The following is a 21,897-nucleotide window of genomic DNA, read 5'->3' as shown; positions in this document are numbered from 1 at the left end:
GGGAGGCTGGACCAGCGAGTCTTTTAACGGCCTGGGCAGCCTGTGCAGATCGCCAGTCCTGAATGCCGAGCCTGGCTCTGCAGTCCCAGCAGCACAGTCAGCATGCAGCAGCAACCGTCGCCAGGATCCTTGGCTCCTTCTGCAGAACCCACCAAGCCCCCTTACAGCTACATAGCCCTGATCGCCATGGCTATCCAGAGTTCACCGGGGCAGCGAGCCACCCTCAGTGGCATCTACGGCTACATCATGGGTCGCTTCGCCTTTTACCGGCACAACCGGCCAGGCTGGCAAAACAGCATCCGCCATAACCTGTCTCTCAATGAGTGCTTCGTCAAGGTGCCCCGCGACGACCGCAAGCCAGGCAAGGGCAGTTACTGGACCCTGGATCCAGACTGCCACGACATGTTCCAGCATGGCAGCTTCCTCCGCCGCCGCAGACGCTTCACCAAGCGCGCAGGTGCCCAGGGCACCAAGGGCCCTGTCAAGGCAGACCACAGCCTCCTCAGAGCCACCAACCCAGACCCAGGAGCCCCCAACACCCCTGCTGGCAGGCTGTGCCCGTTCCCACCAGAAGTGCCAAATCCCAAGGACCTAAACTTTGGGGGTCTGATGGGGTCGTTGCCAGCCAGCACATGCCCGGCAGCCAGTGACGCCAGGCCCCCGCTGCCCACTGGACTCAAAGAGATGTGCTCGCCGAAGACTGCAGGCCCAAGGGAGCTCACCGAAGCCACCTCGCCCTCCCCGTGCCCAGCATTCGGCTTTTCGGCTGCCTTTTCTGAAGCTGAGAGTCTCGGCAAGGCCGCCACACCTGGTGTGGCCCCTGAGGACATCGGGAGCAGCTACCAGTGCCGGATGCAGGCGCTGAATTTCCGCATGGGAACTGACTCGGGCATTGAACACCTCTTGGCCTCTGCAGTACCCACCCCTGCACCCTCGACTCCTTCTGCCTCTCACCGGGCCCCACTGCCCCTGCCAGCTGACTCCAAGGAACCCTGGGTAACTGGAACCTTCCCTGTCCAGGGAGGATCTGGGTACCCCCTGGCGCTACCTCCTTGCCTTTACCGGACACCAGGAATGTTCTTCTTCGAGTGATTGACTACAGCAGTCGCTTTGCAGGGTCTCTGTCAACTACTCTCTGCGGACTCAGTGTGGCTGTGGGCAGGCCAAGGACTGTGAGGACCAGAAGGCCGAAGTGAGCAGTCAGCCAGGTCCCGGGGTCTCCTGGCAAACTAGGGATGAGGGGAAATGGGACCCTCGGGGTTTTCCCTGTGGTTCTCAGGGCTAATAAAGCCAGTGTGACGGTGCGGGTCTGTCTGCTGAATGGCTGGGGCTAAGGGCCGGGATTCTGGGTTCTACGCGGGGCACTCTGATGTTAGGGGGTGCAGTGGGGGCGGGGGACTCGTCTGAAAAGGTCCTGCTTGAGAACTTCTCCTGTTGGGGACTTTCTCCGGGAGTTTCCCAGGAAGGGAAAGTAGGGCATGAGGGCAGGCAGAGGGGAGGTGCCGCCAAGATCCACAGAGTATGGGAAAGAAAGCTGGGCTGACCTAAGGGGCTGCTTTCCGCCCGTGACCTGTAGCTGGAACTCTTTATAAAGCCTCATCATGCCCGCTGCCATGCCCTCCCAGCTTGTTTCTGTCGTCTTGCCCAGGTTCTATGGACTATCAGCCCCATTTACAACAGTAGGGGCTGAGGTCCAGAGCTCACCCCAGCTCCAGGGGAAGTTCAAGGGACTGGCCGAGAGCAAAGGGTGCCCAGGTCTGTGTGGCTCTGACTCAAACTGAGGGAAGGTGCAGGGAGGAGGCGGCATAGGGTGGCCCCAGGGAGGAGCTGAGCCTGTCTGAACGCCAGGGCAGAGAAGACACCCTTCACCCTTGTGCAGACAGGGAATCCAAGGCTGAAAGGCAGAACCCATCTTTATGTGAACTCTCCACAGTAACAGGGCCTCTCCTGGGTCCTTAGGTCTGCGGCCTCCGGGTGACTTTTTGCCAAAATCGTATTACATTCATTTGTGTGTGTGTGGGGGGGGGACAGGGCTCAGAGGCAACTTGTGGGAGCTGATTCTCTCCTTCCCCAAAGTGGATCCTAGGGATCAAATTCAGGGCCATTACCCACATAAGCATCTCACCGCCCTCCCGTGACTCTTCATAAACACATTTATCTGAGGGTATGGGCAGGACCCATGCCTGTCCTAGGTACTGAGCAGAGGCAACTGAACTCCAAGCTTTGCCATGAACTAACTGTTCTCCTGGGTAGATGAGGAGCAATGGCAGTTGGCATGGTACCCGGTACCCACCAGAGGAAGAGGCAGGAACCTGAGACCTCATGGTTGCCCCCGCACAGCAAGGAACAGAAGCAAAAGGCGTTCTGAGCCCTGTCTCCTCTTCTGCACCATGGGTATGGGCTGAGGGGCCCAAGTGCTGGTGTGCCCTCATTTAGTCTTCTACAGAGAGCCCACAAGGACTTATGTCCCATGAGGTGGTGCCAGTAGCTGCCCTTTCTCAGGCAGGTGGCCTGGTCTCCTCCCCAAGTCCTATCCTGGGCAGTTTAACTGCCAACTTCAGCCTCTGTGGCTCCCCCCTCCCTTCACAGGTCCCTTGGGGCTCTGGAGGAAGCTGAGTTGGCTGGCCTGACTGAACTGTCTGGTTCCCACAGACTCCAGAACTGAGGCGGAGGGGGACCTGAGGGGTGCAAGCTTGCCATGACTGGAAGGGGGTGGGAAAATGCCTGGCCAGGGGGGGAGTTAACTGCTCCCTCCTCCCCCATCTCCCCCTCCCGGCCATGCCTGCTGCACCCCAACCAGCAAAACTGTGGGCTGTTGGGAGGGAAGGTAGCAGGGTCCTATGTGGTGAGGGGCAGATTCGCAGAGGAAGGGGCCCTCAGATGATATGGGCCAGCATGTGGGAAGCATGTGAGTGGGTATGCTGGAGACACAGTCAGTTAGACACAGGACACAGTCCCCAGTGGTGATCCTTTCTCAGCTGGGTCAGGGAAAGAGGCCGAGGTTAGGCACTGTTCCTTGCTGTGCATTCCTCTGGAGCCCTGGTGATCCCAAGTCCCTTCTCAGCCTGTGTCCTAGCCGGTAGGAAGATGGGAAGCCAGCAGGATGTTCATCCCCTGAGCCCAGTGCCCATGTCTCAGAAGAGAAGACTGAGGCAGTGTAAGGAAGGCTCTTGTCTCTGTTCCTTCCAGTGCTTGCCCTGGGGTGACAATGAGACCCGGTTTCCTCTCTGCTCCTTCAGTTGGTGCTACCATACCACCACACCACCGGTCTCCACCCAAGGGAGTAGCTAGCACGTGGAGTGTTTGTGAACAACCAGCCAGAGGGAGGCCTTGCATGCCTGGGCCTTAGGAAGCAGGCCAAAAGAAAAAAAAGACCGCCAAACTCAGTTCTGGCCACACCTCCCTCTGTCCTTAACCGTCAAGACTTGTTGTCTGTCAAGAAATGGTGGTATTTCCAAGTAGGACTTTCCCTGGCCCAGGCCTACCGGGATATAACTATGCCTTGCCTTTACACTTTGTCCAAGGGGTAGGAAGTGGGCAATCTGATTCTGGGTCTGGGTCTCAGGGGAGTATCTGGCCTGGGGGACAGCCTGAGGGACGTCCCATCCCTGGAGGTAGTCCCATCCATCCAGGTACCTGACCAGGAGGCCCGGACATCAGGATCTCATGCTACCCTCTGCTCAGCACTCAGTGGGACCTTCCCACAGGTCATCCCTGCTTCACGTTCTCTCTGTGGTCAACAGATACCTCTTGCCTGACTGCCCATGTTGGGGGGAGGCGTATAGATCCAGTAAGAGCTCCTCGTCTAGGTCAGTCTAGATAAAGCATCTTGATACAGACGCTTGAGGCACAGGTCACACAGCAAGGCACAACAGAGCTGTCTCCTCAACCCACCCATTCAACTGTTAGGACCAGGCATGTGGGTGTGACACCTCAGGGACCTCTTCAGCGGAAGCTCCTCTGTCTCCAGTCCCGATGCCAGGGACCACTTCCTCCTCTTCAGAAAATTAGGGCAGAATGGGTCCTGAGACCACATCAAATCCTAAAATGGTAGAATCGGAATTTAAGAATATTCCAGAGTTCTTAATCACAGCAGCTCAGATTCTTGGAATGCACAGTTGACAGTGTCTGCTGACCCTCTTACTTTATGTACATTCCAGGAAGCAGGAAGGGCCTGTTCCAAAAATAACACAGTGACCCTACTGGACTGCCATTACCTGCTGGCATTTGGTCTGGCTGCCCAAGGTCAGAGTGCCCATCTGCCTTCAGAGGGGCAAGGATGGGGTCCCCACCACACCCCAAGGGCCTACCTCCCTCACAGATCTCCTCCCCTGCTCTTATCCCAGGCCTGCCTCCCGCCCACTGCTTCCTTCCCTGCTGAAGGCATTCCCCTGCCTGAGTTACAAGTTACTCATGCCTTCCCACACCCTCAGACAGCATTTGGCTGGCGAGAGACCCTCTCCCCCAGAGGGTGGCTTCTTGCAGCTGCCACAATGATGAGAAAGCAGGGGAGGCTGTGTTGGCCCGACACATCAGCCTGTTGGGAGTGTTGGAACCTAGGAATCCAGGCCCAACACCCCTTCTCTGACCAAGCTCCCATCACCCCATAACCCAGGCTGCCAGAGGCAAGGCTGCCTCAGCGCTGTCCCAGTTGTGTGGCCTGGGAAAAGTAATTTCCTCTCCCTGTTTTCTTCAGGGTACAAATGCAGTGTTCATCCCCATGGGGCTGGTGTGAGGAAATTATATGTTAGCACTTGCAAAGTGCTTAAGGCAGGGCCTGACACTCAGAATCGCAATAGTTAAATGAAATAAATCTGTATTTGGGGGGCCGATATGTCACCTTACCGTGGTGTATCCCCACCAAGACAGTGTCTGTCTAACCCCACCAAGACAGTGTCTGGCTGCTGCAGAGGAAGGGGCAGAGTGCACAGGAAAGACTAAATGGTGGTATGCGCTCAAGTTCTGTCCTTTCAACTTCTTGCTCTGTGGATCTGCTTATTTGAGCCTCAGTTTTATTCTCTGTAAAATGGGGTGCTGTCTTTTGATGCCCAGGAATGGCATGTAGGACTCCATTTGCATCCTCACATATAATTTGGTCAATAAAGATGAAATTATAATAAAAAGTATCCCTACTGGAGTCCCTCACTCTCAGCCCAGTTCTCTCAGCCCCATCCTTTGAGTACACACACACACATGCACACACACACCACACACACACATGCACACACACCACACGCACACATGCACACACACCACACACACACACAGCACACACACACACCACACATACACGCACCACACACACATACACACACCACACACACATACACACACCACACACACATACACACACTACACACATAAACACACCACACACACACATGCACACACACACCACACACACACACCACACACACATACACACATATATACATACACACCACACACACACACACACACACACACACACCACACACAGGCTCCTGGAGGCTCCTCTGAGGTGCTGACCTCTGTCCCCACCGTGCTGGTAACTGGGTGGGTGACTCAGGGAGACACTTGGTGGGCAGAAGGAAGTGGCTCTATTGCTAACAACAGGCCAGAGGCACTATAGTCACCCATCAGCCAGGAAGGCCAGGGATGCCCCAGGTATCTGTCCTCTGGGCCAGGCCCAAAGTTGCCCTGTGTGGCTTCGGTACACAGAGAGCAGCTGGTACTTCCTCCTCCTGGCAGTCGCTCTGCTCTCAGGCCCCTGTGCCTGCTGCCAGCTCTCCAGAGTGTCCCCTCCTGGCAGGGTGGCTTTCCACGTGCAGTTCCTGTCACTGGCCAACACCACCCTAATGGAACCCCAAAGCCTGAGTCCAGCTAACTGTGCGGCACATCCCTCCCCCCAGCATGCTGCCTTCACACGCCCCCACTGCCGGGTGGTCACAGCTGCGGGGTCTGCACTTAGTATCTTCACCCTAGAACACAGGCTTGGGGGCGGAGCTGTGTCTGCCCCTGTTCACTTTTCCTCTTCTCTACCTCAGTGACTAAGACCCAGTAGGGATGTGGTGAACGTTTACCAAGCGGATGGTGCCTTGGCTACCCAGTCATTATTCCCAGTGGGTTGTCTGAAAGAACCCAGGGACTCCTTGACTCACCATCGAGGACTTCTGGGTAAGGGCGTGCATCTGAGGTCTCTCCCTTCACTGACTCAAGGCAGCTTTTATGCCCACCCTTTCTTCTGTCTGCACAGGCCTCCACCACTATCCACAGGGCTCTCTCCTCGCTCCCAGCCTCCATCAAGCATCCTCAGATGAATGCTCCCTGACCACTGTCCCCTTCTCCCCCAGCCAGTGTGGGTTAAGGTCAGTGTGCTTTGCCCACTAGAAACTCCCTGAGACTTTGTCCACTCACTGCAGTCCCCTGTAACTGCAACCCTATGTGGAACACAGCAGGGGCTCCTGAAGTAGCCAAACGCAGCCTCAGGAGCCTGCACCAGGCTCGGCCTGGGCATCTCACGTGACTTTGACGCTGACTTGGGAAGCAGGTATGGTCAGTAGCCCACTTTGCATAGGAGCCTGAGGCTCAATGAGAGCAAGTAGGTAGACTTGAACCTGGGATTCCATGTCTATCACTGCCCTGTGTGCCTTCAAGTATGAGTTCACTGTATTCGCTGCTGTCCCTCCTGAAGCCACTGGATACAGCTCCTCTGCTCTCCCTGCCTCCAGGCTCTCCAATTTACTCTGCCGCCTGGCAGCAGGTGCCAGTCTAAAGCATGGATATCACCATGCTCTCTCTCTGCGCAGAGCCCTTTTGTGGCTCCCTACTACCTTGGATCAGCCTGGTTATTTCCCCCAAAATTATTGCCTTCAACATACACAGAACCTGCCTGGAATGTGCTCAGGTGAGCTTGCTTTCAGGCTTTCTACGCTGTCTTTGCCCCTCCCCCAGCTCTCCCCGCTATCCTAGAAAGTCCTGCTCTTCCCTTCACCTGGAATGTCACTCCTAGAGAGATGAGACTTCAGCTTGGTGACTCCTTCCTGTCCCCATGCTTGCCTGAGTTTCCTTCTAGCTTCTTCCAGCCTCCACCTTTTCTCTAGGGTCCCGGAGGCTGTGAGTCCCTCCCTGGAGCCTGACCCAAGGAAACTTCACCCGTACTGACCACTCATGTCCTAAGTTCACTGGAAAACCCTGAGCCTCAGTTTCCTTGGCTGTGAAATGCTGGATAGCTAGCACATGGATTTTCTCAGTACAATGCTGGTGTTCGGGAGGTGCTTCCTCCCGAGGAGAGGAGAAGCAGGTGCAGAAAGAACTGCCTTGGGGGCAGGAACCAGCCCCCCTACCTCGCAGAACAACCCTGGCGGCCTTGCTCCTCTGGGCGGCCAAGAAAGGGCTGCATCTTTTCCCACCACTGCCTGGTTGGGTTCAAGGTGGCCAGAGGAATTCAAGGCCACTAGACTCAGACAGGAAAAGGCAACGTCACTAGTGCTGGTATAATCCAAACCAGATGTGGCCTCGGTGGCTTCCAGACCCAGGGGGTGGTCACTGTGGGCCTGGCCCAGGCCCAGAGGCAGGAAATGGCCTTGGAGGAACACTGTCTGGGCTGGGCCCAGCTAGGAGGAGGGTCCACTGGAAGCTCTTAACCCTTCTTGGCCCAAAGGAGTGTCCAGGCCTAGGCCAAGGGAGGCACACACGCATCAGTAAGAAGGGGACAGCCGCTGCACTGTCACTGAGACAGACACTGTGCAGGACCAGCCACATCCCTGGACTGTGAGGAGCAGGGTACGCTCTCCCTGGAGTCTGGGAAGCTCATAGACTGACTTTGTGGGGATGGCAGGGCCCCAGGCCCAGAGCCCTGGCCATGGACCACACTCAGGTCTGGCTCCAGCTTGGAAGTCCTTGGTCAGCTGCGGACTCCTGCCTTGCTAAGTTCAGCTCTAGGGTACAGACTCTTTTCTCCCAGTGGCAGCCAGGGACAGAACGCTATTGAGAGCAATGGGGTTTGGGTCTCAGTCTCCAGAGAGGCAGACACAGCTCTACCATGGGGCAAGGGCTCCGGCTTCACCTGAGTGTGCTGTGCAGGTTTTGAGAGAGCAGAAAGTCCCTGTGAAGCTGGGCATAGTGGTGCACACCTTTAGTCTCAGCACTTGGGGGGCAGAGCCAGATGGATCTCTGAGTTCAAAGCCAACCTGGTCTATATGGTGAGTTCCAGATAGGCAGGAACTACATAGTGAGACCCTGTCTTTGGGGGGGGAGGGAGTCCTTACGAAACCCTATTCTTCCATCGATGTTGTCAAGTCTATATTCTCCAACTCCAAGTGGAGACCAAAGGCTTCTGATTATTCATGCAGACATGTTTCTGGGAGAAGAAGGGTGGAAGGGAAGATTTGGAGCTGGAGAGTGATCATCCCTGCCTGTCGTTCTCAGAAGTCTTCTTGGCCCGTAAATATTAACTTGTGTGGCCTTGGGCAAGTCATCTTTCCTCTCTGAACCTGTTCCCTCTGCAGTGACATAGAGATGAGCCCCCATTCTCCCTCTCAACTGTCATGACAGCCCTAGGAGCTGCAGAAGAAAGAGGAGCTAAGGCTGTGATCAAGTTATAGAGAAGGAACAGAGCCAGGTGTGGTGGCGCACACCCTTAATCCCAGCACTCGGGAAGTGGAGGCAGGAGCATCTCTGAGTTCAAGGCCAGCCTGGTCTACACATCAAGTTCCAGGACAGCCAGAGCTACAGAGAGCACTTCTGTCTCAAAAAAACAAAACAAAACAAACAAACAAAAAGAGGAAATAAGCTTGTGCTTGGAATCAGGGTTCTAGTTCTAACTGTGAAGTCTTGGGTCAGGGGCCTTCCCTGCTGTAGCCTCAGTTTCCCTGGCCGTATCCAGACTTTGGATCTCTGCTCAGGCTAAACCTCACTCCCTTCCCTCCCTCAGGGCTGACTCATCCCTCATCATCTCATCATCCTTCTGTGTGGCCCCATGCTCAGCCAGGGTGGGGTCAGCGAGGCAAAGAGGACCACTCAGTGGAAACCCAGGCTCTGCTGGCTGGGGTTGGGGGTGGGGGAGGCACCATTGGGCCTCAGTACTTGGTCCTGTGGGGCCCTGCTGTTCGTACAGCTGCCATTCACAGCCCAAACCAGGTTTTTGAAACTTTCGATTCCCATCGCTTAGGTCAGTCTTAGACTACCCCCATCCGCCCTGTCCCAGATCCCACACCCCATGTGGTACCTGCTGCTGCATGAACAGGGCAGTCGGGGGAGGGGGGGAGGGGCGGGCTCTGCAGTCATCACGCAGGAAAGGTATGCACGACATCACTGAGGTCTCAGTCTGTGGGCACACCCGCGGCCCAAGTGTGCTGGGGGGGGGGGGGGGGGGTGTTAAGCCAGGCAGCGGCCAGAGCAAAACCATTGCCCGGCCAGTCTGGGTACTGATCCTGGTTCCCTGCTTCCATGATGGTCACTGCAGGCTTGGGAGTCACCCGTTGCCTCTGCCACTCTGGCAGGCCGCCTCACACCAAGCCACCTCACCTGGGGCTTAGGCACCTCTCAGTCAGTCTGCACTAATACGGCTCCGCCGCGTTTTCCTGGCTGCCCAGCCAGCAGATGGTCCCTGCCTGCGTGAGTGGCATGGATGAGCCCGTGAGAACAGAAAGCAGGGCTTACTGTAGCAGAATAAAAACACCACAGGCCATGGGATCCGGTAGCCTTTCCTGGATGCCCTGTGTTCTGTTCCCTCCTTGAACAATGTTGAGCTCACGGCAAAAGTTTGTTTCAAGCCCCAGGCCCAGACTTATTGAGCAGACTTCAAGTTCCTTCCCTGCTCTGAGCCTCAGTTTCCAGGCCTATTGAACGTGGATAAGGACTGCCCCCATTTCCTCCCTGGGCCGAGTAATATTCGTCTTGTCCCCATCTCACCAAAGCACCATCCTTCTCTCCTCTCTGGGAGGCAGCTCTTACCTGTGTCTCCCCACCTGACTCGGTTTCCCTCTGTGGAATACAAATCATGTCTACCTCACCATCCTACTCCAAAGGACAACGGTCTAACCCCCGTTGTGCCCACGACTAGAGTCTAGCACAGGTCACTCTGTACTTCAACTCTCGTGACACCCGCTCACAGGGGAGGAAAGTGACGCACCGCAAGGCAGCCTCTTAAACACAGCACGCATTTGGAGGCCAAGCTACTGCGCCTGCACCTGTGAGCATCACACTACGCGCAGATGTGTGAACTCAGCGCCTGGCACATAGTAGGTGATCTCACACGAGTTATGTGCACGTGCAGAAGGAAGGAGGCTGCCTCCGACCTGTGTATTTATTTACAGGGCACAAGCTGAGAGCAGGTTGGGGACTCTCCGGTGGCTTCATGAGCCAGTTCTTCCTGTGTCTGGGTGGTGAACGCCCCTGGGTGAGCACAGAGTAACCAGGCTGGGAAGACTCGGCCCTCAGGTGAACTTGGGGGTAGTCTCATGTCTCCCGGGCTTCTCCCCGCCCCCACCACCACCACTCCAGGCCTGGGCTGGCTTTCTCTCACAGAGTTCCTGTGTGTTGGTGGTCACCAAAACAGTGGGTGGGGGCCAGGAGGCCAGATGATCTGTTGGGAGTGCGAGGCAGGGCATGGAGGTTCTCTCACACAAAGCCGGCTCTGTCTCCCCTAGCAGCTGGGCTGCATTCCTACCCTACTAGAAGCTGTCCACCCACCACCACAGCAGCCCACCTGCTGGACCCCCAGCCACCCCACTCCAGGCAAGGGTGCCCCAGGTGGGGCAAAGCAGAGGCTACAGGGCAGCAGTTCAAAGGGGGAAGCAGGGAGAGAACAGGGAATGGCCCGGACATCCTTGGAGTCTGGGTGGGGCTGACAGGCCCCGGAGGCAGCAGCAAGATGAATTCCAGGCCTCGCTCCATGTTCACATAGGAGAAGTGGTGTCGAATGAGGGCCTGGGGAGCCCCAAACCCCCAGGCCTGGTGCAGCTGTGCTCTGACCAGCCTCCTCTAGAGACCTGGCCGGCTCTCTCTGGCCTTCTGAGCTGTGTGGCTTCAGCCTTGACTACTGTGCAGCTGCGTCCAGGCTTAGACGCTCTGGGCTCAGACCCCCAGAGCCATCAGTGCCCCGGAGCTGCTAATCTTCTTGAAGCGATTGGCTGCGCTGACAGCAATGAAGTTTTTCTGGGGGACAAGAGAGGAATCCCAGTCATCACTTCAGCAGAGGAGAACATTGGGGGTGTCCCTAAGAGTCCTCCCTTTTGGCCAGAGAGAGGGCTTAGCAGATGAGGAAAGGTGCTTGCGGTCAAACCTGAGTTCAGTTCCGGGGAACCACACAGTAGGGGAGAACTGACTCCCCAAGCTAACCTCTGACCACCATGCACCACATGAGTGTCCTCTGCACCCTCCATCCCACACGCACAATAAGTAAATGTGAAATAAAACGTTAAGGCCTTTTAAAAGATCCCCCCTCATTTAGGGAGGGCCAGAGGCCATGGGAGACACAGTGCCCAACCCAGCTACAGAAAGTGCCCTGACCCTGTTTGTCCAGGTAAAAGAGAGCTCCCCCCCCCCCCCCCCGTCCCTGAGTCCTCTACAGCAAGGTTCTCAACCTGTGAGTCTCTGAGGGTCAGATGACCCCTTCACAGGAGTCACCTAAGACCATCAGAAAACACAGATATTCACATTACGATTCATAACGGTAGCAAAATTGCAGCTGGGAAGAGGCAGCAAAAGTAATTTTATGTTTGGGGGCCACCACAACATGAGGGTCGCAGCATTACCACTGGTTACAGGCTGCCTCCCATTCCATCCGGGCCACACCGTCCGCTGCTCACACGGGGCTTCACATTGGCTGCCCCTCCCTCTCCCTAGGCCCTCCCCCTCCTCCGGTGGGTCCTCCCTGTTCAAAGGTGCAATCCCTCCCAGCACTCCCAACCCCTGTCCTCCTAAGAACTCTCTACTCTGACTGGGTCAAGTGCGCAAGACCCAGATTCCATAATAGCTGCTCAACAAATATTTGGGAAACGGAGGAGAGGGCTCAGAGGTGCTCCCGGGAGCCTGGCCTGAGGACTAATAATCCTCCCCTGGCCAGCAGGGTGGGTGAGCAGCTCAGGTTCAGAATGGGACTAGCCCTGGGCCCCGAGAAAAGCCCGTGTTTTCCAGACAAGGCCCGGCCGCATCAGCAGGGACCGCCAAGGCAGAGCGGGTAGGGCTGGACCTGGCTTCGGGCAGGCGGCCTCTCCCTCCTCCAGCCCTCCGCCTCCTCCTGCCCCAGCTCCCGTACCTTCCAGCGCCTCTTCATGAGGTATTTCTTAAGCAGGATCTGGGACTTAAGACGGCGGTTGCAGCGTTTGGCTTTCTCCGCCAGGTTGTTGAGCCAGGGGTGGGCAAGGCACTGCTCCGCACTCATCCGGGCGCTGTGGAGAGGGCAGCGTGGCGAGGGCAGGCCCAGGCCAGGCCCGCTCCACCCAGACAGGGCGCTCTACCCGAGAGGGTTCCCAGCAGGGGCAAGCCCTACCTCTGGTCCTTCATGATGAGGTGGGAAACAAAGTCTTTGGCCTCATCCGACACAGCCTCAAAGGTCTCCTCATCAAAGTACCAGTTGGCAGACAGGACATTGTTTAGGGTCTCTGTGTCATCATCTCCCAGGAAGGGAGAGAGACCACTCAGCCTACAGGGAACAAGAGTGGGCCAAGAGAGTGAGGCAGCAGGGCGGGCCGGAGCCGATGAGGCAGCGCGTGCTGGATGACCCCGGGCTTCCAGAGTGGGACAGACCTGGGTTTGAATCTGGCTGGGTGACTTTGGGCAAGTCACTTCCCCTCTCTGAGCCTCACTCTTCTCATCTGTAAAATGGGCATAATCACCCCAGCTTCCCAGGGTTGCAGTGAAGATGAGGAACGGTGAGTGTGAAACACACAGTGAAAGATGTCCGCTAACCCTCTGTCCCCACCCCAGGGCATGGGGGAATCTGCATTCCAGAGTCTGCCCCAGGATGGGATGCTAAGCTTTTAAGGGACCTTGGTTTTTCTATGTATAGAGTAGGTACAAAGTCTTCTCATTCTCCCTAGAAACCCCCCAAAAACACCATCCTGGCTGAAGGACCATAACCCCAAAATCAGTCTTGTCCTCTCCTGCCCACCCCTGTGCCCCTGCTGACCAGCCAGCACTTCCCCAGGGCTCACAGCATGTAGGTGATCACCCCCAGGCTCCACATGTCAGTCTTGTCAGAGATCTGGTCATAATTCACCACCTCAGGTGACAGGAACTCCGGGGTCCCAAAGTTCACCTTCAGCTTCTCGTTGGGGTTATACCTGGGAGAGAGATTGAGAGCTCAGGTTCCCAGCTCCCACCAGAAACCTCCAGACCCGTCTCTAGCCCCACCCACCCCCACCCACCCCGCCCCACCCCCCACCCACCCAACGGGTACCTCCGTGCTAGGCCAAAGTCAATGATCTTCACTAAGTGGCCAGTGGTATTCACACACAGGATGTTCTCCGGCTGAGGAGACAGGGAGGGCCCAGGTTGGCCTCTGGCCCAGCTCACCCTCCTTTCCCCACAAGTTTCACCCTGGTCCCTTGCTAGGGCCCCACGCGGGGGACTGGATCCTTAGGTGACAGAGACCCATCGGGCCAGGAGGCTGAGGTCCTGGGAGGGGCTTGTCTCAAAGCACAGGACGACCCAGCAGGCCCAGATGGTGGTGCTCAGCAGCCGTGAGTCAAGTAAATGAACGCAGCTACCACCCTGTTCTGAGGGCGCTGGTTAACTTTCCATCTGGATGCTCCTGGCGTCAGCTGCAGGGACAGGAGACTCCTGCTGGTTTGTGTTTCTCCTCCCCTTCCGTGCCCTAGGCAGGTGTCTGTAAGCTCCTGGCGGCCACCGGAGCTGATGAGAGTGTACCGGGTAAAACCTGTCCCGCTATGCGAAAGGAACTCAGTTAGCGTCTGCCTCCCATGCCTTGTGACACTGGCATGAGGCACGGAGGACTCCCGGAACATGGGGCTGCTATGAAGTGCGTGCTCACACCAGGCACTCGGTCTGAGTAAGGAGTATACGCTGGGAGTACCAGTCACAAGCCAACACAGAGCAAACTGCTGTGCACCGCCAGCAGCTGGAATGCATCAAACACCGACAGAGAGCTCCGTGGCATTGAGACTAGGCATGCCTCCCGCACCCCTGCCTCTCTATGCCTAGCACTCAGGGTCCAGTCTGAATAAGCTGGAAGGAGGGGTGGAGAAGGAGGAACCGGAGCTGGAGAGCAGAGGGGGACAACAGTGACACCTTGTGGTCAGTGCTGTCCCAGGCGGCCTCAGCCCACTACCTTGAGGTCCAGGTGCAGGACTCTCATCTTGTGCATGAAGAGGATCCCGTCGCAGATCTGCCTGACGAACACCATGGTGTCCACCTCAGTCAGATGGTAGTCGTCATCCACGATCCTCTCAAAGAGCTCGCCGCCCTCGATGCTGTGTGCACAGACCCCTTGCACATGGCTCCGGGCTGCTGGCCCTGCCACCCGGCCCCAGCCCCCACAGCGGGCACTCACTATTCCATGAACAGGATGATCTCATGTGAGGTCTCAATGGCCGCGTACAGCTGGATCAGATTGCGGTGGTTCAGCTGGTTCATGACCTCGATCTCCAACATCACCATTTCCTGGGAAGTGGGAAAGTCAAGGGGGCCCACTGGGCACCAACACCCCTTCCCTCCAACCTCCTCCCTCTGGTTTCCCTGTCTCCACCACTCTCCTCCTGTAACCTCACCCTGACTGAGCACAACTATGCTGTATCCAGGTGCAATCATTTTCCCAAGTCATGTGTGTGGCACACGCTTGTAATCCCAGAATTCAGGAGGCAGAGGCAGGAGGGTTGGGAGAATTCAAGACCAGCCTGGATCACACAATAAGACCCTGTCCAACCCCCCACCCCAAAAATGGGATTGATTCTCAAATCCATAGCACTGTCTCTGAGCACTGCCTTCATCTCCAGACTCTAATCTCTCAGTAGCCATCTTTGCCATTTCCCTTGGGGGTCTAAGAAAGCCCCAGATTCACCATGTGCTAAGTACTTGATACCAACCCTTCTCCATGATTGATTTGCCAGCAGCCATCAGAAAAAAAGACAGAGTCTTCACCCAAACACTGGGGACAAAGAGCTAGGAGCTACGGTCTCTGCATGCCCACTGATAGCCTTAAGGTCTTCGGGACCGTTCCACCTTAAACTCCATTAGAAACTCAGCCATCCCTCATCCCGTCTTTCCACTCTAAACAACTGTTGCTTGTAACTTTCAGGCCAGCGGCCACACTGCTATGCTGATGTAGGCTGTGGTAGGGATAAGATTGGCAAATGCTACTCCTCAGGCTCCTCCATGCACTACACCCCCCCCCCCGGCAGCTGCTACACTCTAGGCAGGGGTGCAGACGTCTCCTGCACTCTAGGCAGGGGTGCAGACGTCTCCTGCACTCTAGGCAGGGGTGCAGACGTCTCCTGCACTCTAGGCAGGGGTGCAGACGTCTCCTGCACTCTAGGCAGGGGTGCAGACGTCTCCTGCACTCTAGGCAGGGGTGCAGATGTCTCCTGCACTCTAGGCAGGGGTGCAGATGTCTCCTGCACTCTAGGCAGGGGTGCAGACGTCTCCTGCACGGGTTGCAGACATCTCCTGCACTCTAGGCAGGGGTGCAGACGTCTGCTGCACTCTAGGCAGGGGTGCAGACGTCTCCTGCACTCTAGGCAGGGGTGCAGACGTCTCCTGCACTCTAGGCAGGGGTGCAGACGTCTGCTGCACTCTAGGCAGGGGTGCAGACGTCTCCTGCACTCTAGGCAGGGGTGCAGACGTCTCCTGCACTCTAGGCAGGGGTGCAGACGTCTGCTGCACTCTAGGCAGGGGTGCAGATGTCCAGCTTCACCTCTTTTCCCCCCATCCTGCCCCTCCACGCAACTACCACTTCCCCAGAGAGGCCAGCATCTAACACCGTCCCTCTGATCAAGCTCCCCAACACCGTCCTGGCTCTCTCTCTGCACCTCTCAACACCTGGTGTCGCGCTCTCCATTTCGTTCCAGCTTTTAGTCACCTATCTGTCCCTATTCTCTGATGTGCTGGTCCCCTGAGGCCGGGGACTTTTTCAGTCCTGTGACATTTCTCTGGCACCTGGTATGGTATAAGGCAAAGAAGAAAAAATGCTCCATGATCAATTAACCAACATCTGACTCCAGTTAATTCACAGCACATGGACACTGAGCTGCTGAACCAGATCCTGTGATCGAGGCCAGTGAAGATGAGTCAAAAGTACAGATCTGAGGCTGGGGGTGTGTGGCTCAGTCGGTAGAGTGCCTGCCTAGCATGCATGAGGCCCTGGGTTCAATCCCCAGAACCGCATAATGGCAAATGCCTGCAATCCCAGCACTCAGAAAGTAGAAGGAGGGGGCCCAGGAGTTCAGGGTCAGCCTCTGCTCCAAAGTGAGTTCAAGATCACCCCGGGATATTTGAGCCCCCACCTCAAATAAATAAGTATATAAGTAAAAGATCCACACACCGGAGCCCGACAGGGCCACACAGAAAGCTTGTCCCTCTCCACTGTACTCCTAGTAAAGGGAATCAGTGCTCTGTAACACTATGGCTCTGCTCCCATGGCCTTGGTGGGCCCCAGCCTTTGACACATGAGGCTCCCTTTGCCTACAACACCCGGTAACCTCAGCTCCTGCTATCTCTGGTCCTTGGGCCCCTCCTCCTTTCTTTTTCCTCCCTTCCTCCATCTCTGTGATGCTAGAGTGAACCCAGGATGCCAGGAAATGGCTCCACTTGAACCTCATTTTCCCAGCCTGAAAGTCTCCCCTGTAGAAGCTGGTCCAGGAAGCATCGTTGAGCCAGGGCTGAGGCAGAAACCTCCCTTGTTGCCCCTCACACCCTCCCCTCCCACAGCCTCCTGGAGACACAGCTCTGTTGGCACCTGTTGCCAGGAAGACCTCTCCCATCACCCCCTGGCCCTCCATCCATGTGAACCTGCACATAGCTGCTGGCTTCCGGGACAGAACCACTCAGAGCTGTACACAGACCACACTGGCAGAACCACTCAGCTGTAAGCACAGACAGTGGGAGGCGAAACTCTTCACTGAGCTTGTTTTCCTTGACACAGGCTTCCCGGGGGCAGGGGCCACCCCTGCTGCACTCTGGGACCCCCAGTGCTGTCCCAGGGCCTAAACCAACACCCATGCTCCCCAGGCCTGCTGAGCTTCACCCTCTGGAGGGAGAGTCCCTGAGAAATGCGGTGTCTGGTTTATGTCTAGGAGCACCATAAAGACTGTGTCCATGTGATCTCTAATGTCACAAGCTTTCCACATCAGGGCCCCAGCCTAGCACTGTAGGTAGATGCAGGTATCCCCAAGAACATCTCCTTGCTGTAGGGCCAGCACCCCCGTTACCTTGTCCTTGGGAGTCTGTTTCTTGATGACCTTGGCTGCCAGCTTGAGGCCCGTGGCTCTCTCCGTGCAGGTGCACACGGCTCCAAACTTACCACTGGGAAGAGAAAAAGTTGGAATGAGGGTACTTCCGAGACCCCAGGGATCAGCAAGGACCTGTGCTCCACTCTCTCTTGGCCCAGGCTTGATGGTGACTCCGGCTGGGAAAGATGGGAGCATTTACCCCACCAGCCTAACTCCCTCCCGAAGTGAGGAACTTTTGCCAAGAGGATGGCTGGAGAGCATGGTGCGTGGTGCAACAGACTGTGCGTTTCCTGTGGGAATGGCCAAAGGCACACCAGGAAATGTGTTTCCTGTGGGAATGGCCAAAGGCACACCAGGAAAGGATGTGCTGGGCAGCATGTGTGACCACAGAGAAGCTAGTGCATGCATGTGGGCCATGTCCTATAGGCGTGTCTGGGCCGCTGGAGCGGGATGCTTCCCCATTCGTGGTTCCAGGCTCCGGCCCCTGTCTCACCCTCCCAGCGCCTCCTTTGAGTTCATGCTGAATTCACTGTTGACATTTCCGGTTCTCAGCTCCACGATCCTGTGTGGGAAGGGGGCCGGGGGTGGCGGGCAATCATCTAAGGAGACAGAGTTGAGCTGTTAGAGCCAGGGTGGGAGGGACTTCTGGGGAATGTCTTTTGACACCACTGCCTCCTGCCTCCTGATCTGCCCCTAATTCCCCTCGGAAAGATGAGTTTACCAAGTGATGTCTGGGGGACACCTGGTCAGAACGGGGCACAGTTTCCAATTCTAGTTCTGCCGTGTACACCCAAAATCTGTCTCCATCAGGGGTAATTCAGGTGTTCTGCAGAACCATGAGACAGCTAGCTGACTGAATTTACACAAGCTCTAAGGCGAGGGAGGGTTGCTTTCATTAAACCCCCGCTCCAAACACCCAGATAAGCCCCACAGCAGAAGTGAAGTGGAATCCCAGACAGGGGGACCACTGTGCTGGAGTGGGGCGCCTGATTACACCACGGTGGGGCGCCTAGGACACAGCAATTCGGTGGTGACATGCTGCCACCTAGTGGGCATCCTGGAGACAGCCGGCTTCGAAGCCCAGCAGGCTGACTCATCGGAATGGAAATCTTTAAAAATAGTCAGAGTCGGCAGGGAAGCCACTCTGGTGATAAATCAGACAGCCCTTGGAGGTGGTTCAGGTTCTGTCATGCCAAGGATGTGATCTCTGTCGGGGCGGAGGTCTCTGTCGCCGCGGGGGCAGGAGGCAGGGCCCCTGGCCCATGCCCAGCCGCCAGGTCCTCCCACCCTGTCTGGGTGGCACTCTGCCGTGAGCCAGGCAGACTGGCTGGTCTCCCAGAGCACCTCAGTCTGGAGGAGGGGGTGTCAGGACACTCTGGTCTCTCCTGACCCTATGTCACCCCACCCCCCAGCCCGATGGCATCCCTGCTGGGACCCTTTCCCTCTTCCTGCTGCACAAGTTGACCCTCCAGCCACCCAGGGCTTTTCTGTGAGTCCTGTGGAAAGCTGCCCCAGCTTCCCTGGCCACTGGTCCCACACACAAACACCTGTGCAGCTCATGAAACTGCTCTGGCTCCCTGACACCCTGCCCTCCACCATTCACTCCCCTGCACCTGGGACTAGAACCTTTCCTCAGACAGAGCCCCAAATCCACGTCTCAGCAAGTTTGTGTTGCTCCGCTTCTGTGTAACTTCCTTTTTTAACCCATGTTAGCCCAAGTAGAAGAAAACCAAAAGTGGGTTTTTGAGCCGGACAGTCTTCACCATCTGTCTTTGGACATTTAGCTTCCCTTTTCCGTCTCTATCAGAAAGAAACACTACCTGGTGCCCTGTGACATTTGAACCAGGGAACGTGGGGGAGGCCTGGATCAGGGTGGTCCAGGCCCCTGCATAAGGAAAGATGCTTGGGACTCTTCCATCCCTTCCTCCCCCAATACCAGGGCACTCAGGCTCAGCCTGCCCCCACCTACCCAGAATTTGGAAACAGTCTTCCTCCCTGGCAGTGAAACAGAGGGCCTGCCCCACCTCCGCTCTCTCTGAGGGAACAGCCTGGAACTCGATCCTCTGGGAGGTGTCCCCTTGCACCTTAGCCTGGCCAGCCTGGCCTGGGGCTTTCTCTGCCTCTGCCTTCTGGTTCTCTTCCAGGGTGTTGGTCCTGCCTTCTGCCTTGGCTGGCCCGAGATCTCGGGAGTCGGGGGCCACAGATACCCCTGTAAAGATGAGTTCTGTTGTCTCGCTTAGGGGCTTCCCAGCCGGTGTCTTCTCAGAGCTAAAAAGTGAGACACCTCATACGGGTTAGAGGGTCCCAAACCTCACTAAGCTAAGACAACCTTGTCCTCCCCCACCCCAAATACATCTACCTACACCTCATCCACTTCAACTCATGACACACGAAATCATTGAGAGGATCTGACTGCCATAGTGTGGCTAATCCTACCGGCCGACAGGAAACTGTAAGGCTCCTGGTTCATAAAAGCCGTGGCATGTAACTGCCATTAATGTGTTACTATCATCAGACTGGTGGAGAAGTGGCACTATTGTGTCTACAGTTCAGGAGTGTCCAGTTGTGCAGAACTGATTGCATTCACTTATGAATGAACTCTTAGTCTCCTTTTCATATTAAACTAAAAAGGACTACTCTCTCCAGCTTGCTACTCGTGAAGCAAGCTGGGGACTAGAGGGAAAAAAAGCCTAGAGAAAACAACAACAAAAACCCAACATGTAGCCTGGGTGGCCTTTGGTGGCATCTCCTGTCTGGCATTCTGTTCTCTCAACCAAGGTAGTTTCCTGGTTTCTTTGGGGCCTGGGACAGAGCTGTCTTCTAGCACTAGCTGTGATAATGCCCAGCACTCAAGCCAGGGAGGGTAAGCCTGGAAAAGAGGACTACCTTCTGTCTCCCTCCCCAAGCAGGGACATTCACCATGAGATGATGGCCGGGCAGCTAGGGCTGTGGAGGAAGGCAGGTGAGCCTCTTCTTCCTGCTTCTCGGCCCTCTGCCGCCTTCCTGCCTGCCTTGGACTCTCCGGGTCCCTGGCTGCCGGAGGGTGCTGGCTTGGCATCCTGATTCTGGACGCTGGCCTCGGCTGTGGCAGTGGGCTGGGGTAAGGCTGCAGGAGGCCCCGCACTGCCTTCAGCAGGACCCCCACCCGTGTCCCCCTCTCCTGAAGGACCCTGACTGCTAGCTGAAGCTGGAGCCAGGACATCCTTTTTCTCTGGGGCTGGGGCTTTGACATCTTTCTTCAGGGAGGGTGGCTCTGGACCTTTCTTTGGGTCTGGAATACCAGGGTCTTTCTTCGTGTTAGGAGGGCCCAGATCTTTCTTTGTGTTAGGGGGCCCCAGGTCTTTCTTGGTGTTAGGGGGTCCCAGGTCTTTCTTGGTAGGGGGCCCTAGGTCTTTCTCTGTGGCTGGGGGGCTGGGGTCTTTCTTTGTGTTAGGGGGGCCCAGGTCTTTCTCTGTGGCTGGGGGGCTGGGGTCTTTCTTTGTGTTAGGGGGGGCCAGGTCTTTCTCTGTGGCTGGGGGGCTGGGGTCTTTCTTTGTGTTAGGGGGGCCCAGGTCTTTCTCTGTGGCTGGGGGGCTGGGGTCTTTCTTTGTGTTAGAGGGGCCCAGGTCTTTCTCTGTGGCTGGGGGGCTGGGGTCTGTCTCTGAAGCTGGAGGTCCATCACCTGCAGCACCTTTAGGTGTCTGTTCTGCAAAGGAGGGGGACATCCATCAGCATCCCCTCCCTTTGTCCCCTACAGGCTGGACAGAGACCCTCCCTGGGTCTCTACCCAGGAGCAACCTGTCAATGCCTGTCCCACAAGTCTCTGGAGCCGCTTGGTAGCAGATCTGCCAGGGACCTGGGGTCTCTGCGCCAGCCTCCGCCCCTCCGGGTGGGCTTTGCTGACCTCCACCACTCCTTGTCTGAAGAGAACCCCCAACAGCCACTGATGGAGGATTCCCATCTCCCCCGTCCCTCCAGCAAGGGCTCCATGCGGGCCCTGGACCCATTCCAACTCCACCCACAGATTATCCCCGTTCCCAAATCCCTCATGCACCGTGCAAAAAAACCTTGGGCACAGACTTCCCTGTGAGGAACCTGCCCAACCCTGGCTTCAAAAACATCCCTTCGGAAGCTCCTCCCTCCGTCTCCTGCCCCGGCTTGGCACCTGTTGACAGGCTCTGGATTCCCAGTTCAACTGCTCCGTTTTCTGTAGCCATGAGGTAGGTAGGCGTGTGCTTCTGCTTGTCTAACTCAAGTTTTTCTAGCTGCAGAAAGAGGAGTAAAGTGTATCAGGCTGTCAGATGTCCCCCTCTTTTCCAGCTTTGTAGGGAGAAGGCCAAGGCCAGGCAACTGGTAGAGATGTACCTGGATAGAGAGGGGCAACCTGATGGCCGGGCAGTCTGCAGCCGCTGCACAGACGCAATCCTGGGGTGGTTGTAAGGGATTGGGCCCGGTGGGCAGAGGCGGAGGCAGGGGCGTGGGCAGTGGAGGTGGAGACTAAGGGGAGGATCTTTGACACCAGGGGCTA

The 21,897-nt window shown here is 56.6% G+C and overlaps 2 protein-coding genes and 1 non-coding gene across 3 annotated transcripts; 2 read left to right on the top strand and 1 right to left on the bottom strand.

Annotated features, from left to right (window-relative positions):
- Foxs1 (forkhead box S1) lies at positions 1 to 1,304 on the top strand. The gene has a single exon (XM_005086065.4). It carries the CDS (start codon positions 103 to 105, stop codon positions 1,090 to 1,092), a length of 990 nt encoding a protein of 329 aa, XP_005086122.1. The 5' UTR covers positions 1 to 102; the 3' UTR covers positions 1,093 to 1,304.
- Positions 1,305 to 10,247: 8,943 nt separating this feature from the next.
- On the bottom strand, positions 10,248 to 21,846 carry Mylk2 (myosin light chain kinase 2). Its single transcript, XM_040746501.1, has 13 exons — positions 21,735 to 21,846; positions 21,535 to 21,634; positions 20,310 to 21,075; positions 19,360 to 19,658; positions 17,884 to 17,989; positions 17,370 to 17,463; positions 14,498 to 14,607; positions 14,276 to 14,417; positions 13,385 to 13,455; positions 13,140 to 13,268; positions 12,476 to 12,628; positions 12,242 to 12,374; positions 10,248 to 11,139 (listed from the first exon to the last, which is right to left on the bottom strand). Exons 2-13 carry the CDS (start codon positions 21,584 to 21,586, stop codon positions 11,059 to 11,061), a joined length of 2,136 nt encoding a protein of 711 aa, XP_040602435.1. The 5' UTR covers positions 21,587 to 21,634; positions 21,735 to 21,846; the 3' UTR covers positions 10,248 to 11,058.
- Positions 16,261 to 16,324, top strand: Trnaa-agc. Its single transcript has one exon. It is a non-coding gene; the product is annotated as a tRNA-Ala (tRNA).
- Positions 21,847 to 21,897: the final 51 nt, after the last annotated feature.

Source organism: Mesocricetus auratus, unplaced genomic scaffold, assembly GCF_017639785.1.
Source record: "Mesocricetus auratus isolate SY011 unplaced genomic scaffold, BCM_Maur_2.0 Super-Scaffold_100004, whole genome shotgun sequence".
NCBI lineage: Eukaryota > Metazoa > Chordata > Mammalia > Rodentia > Cricetidae > Mesocricetus > Mesocricetus auratus.
This window is presented reverse-complemented; position numbering and strand designations above follow the sequence as displayed.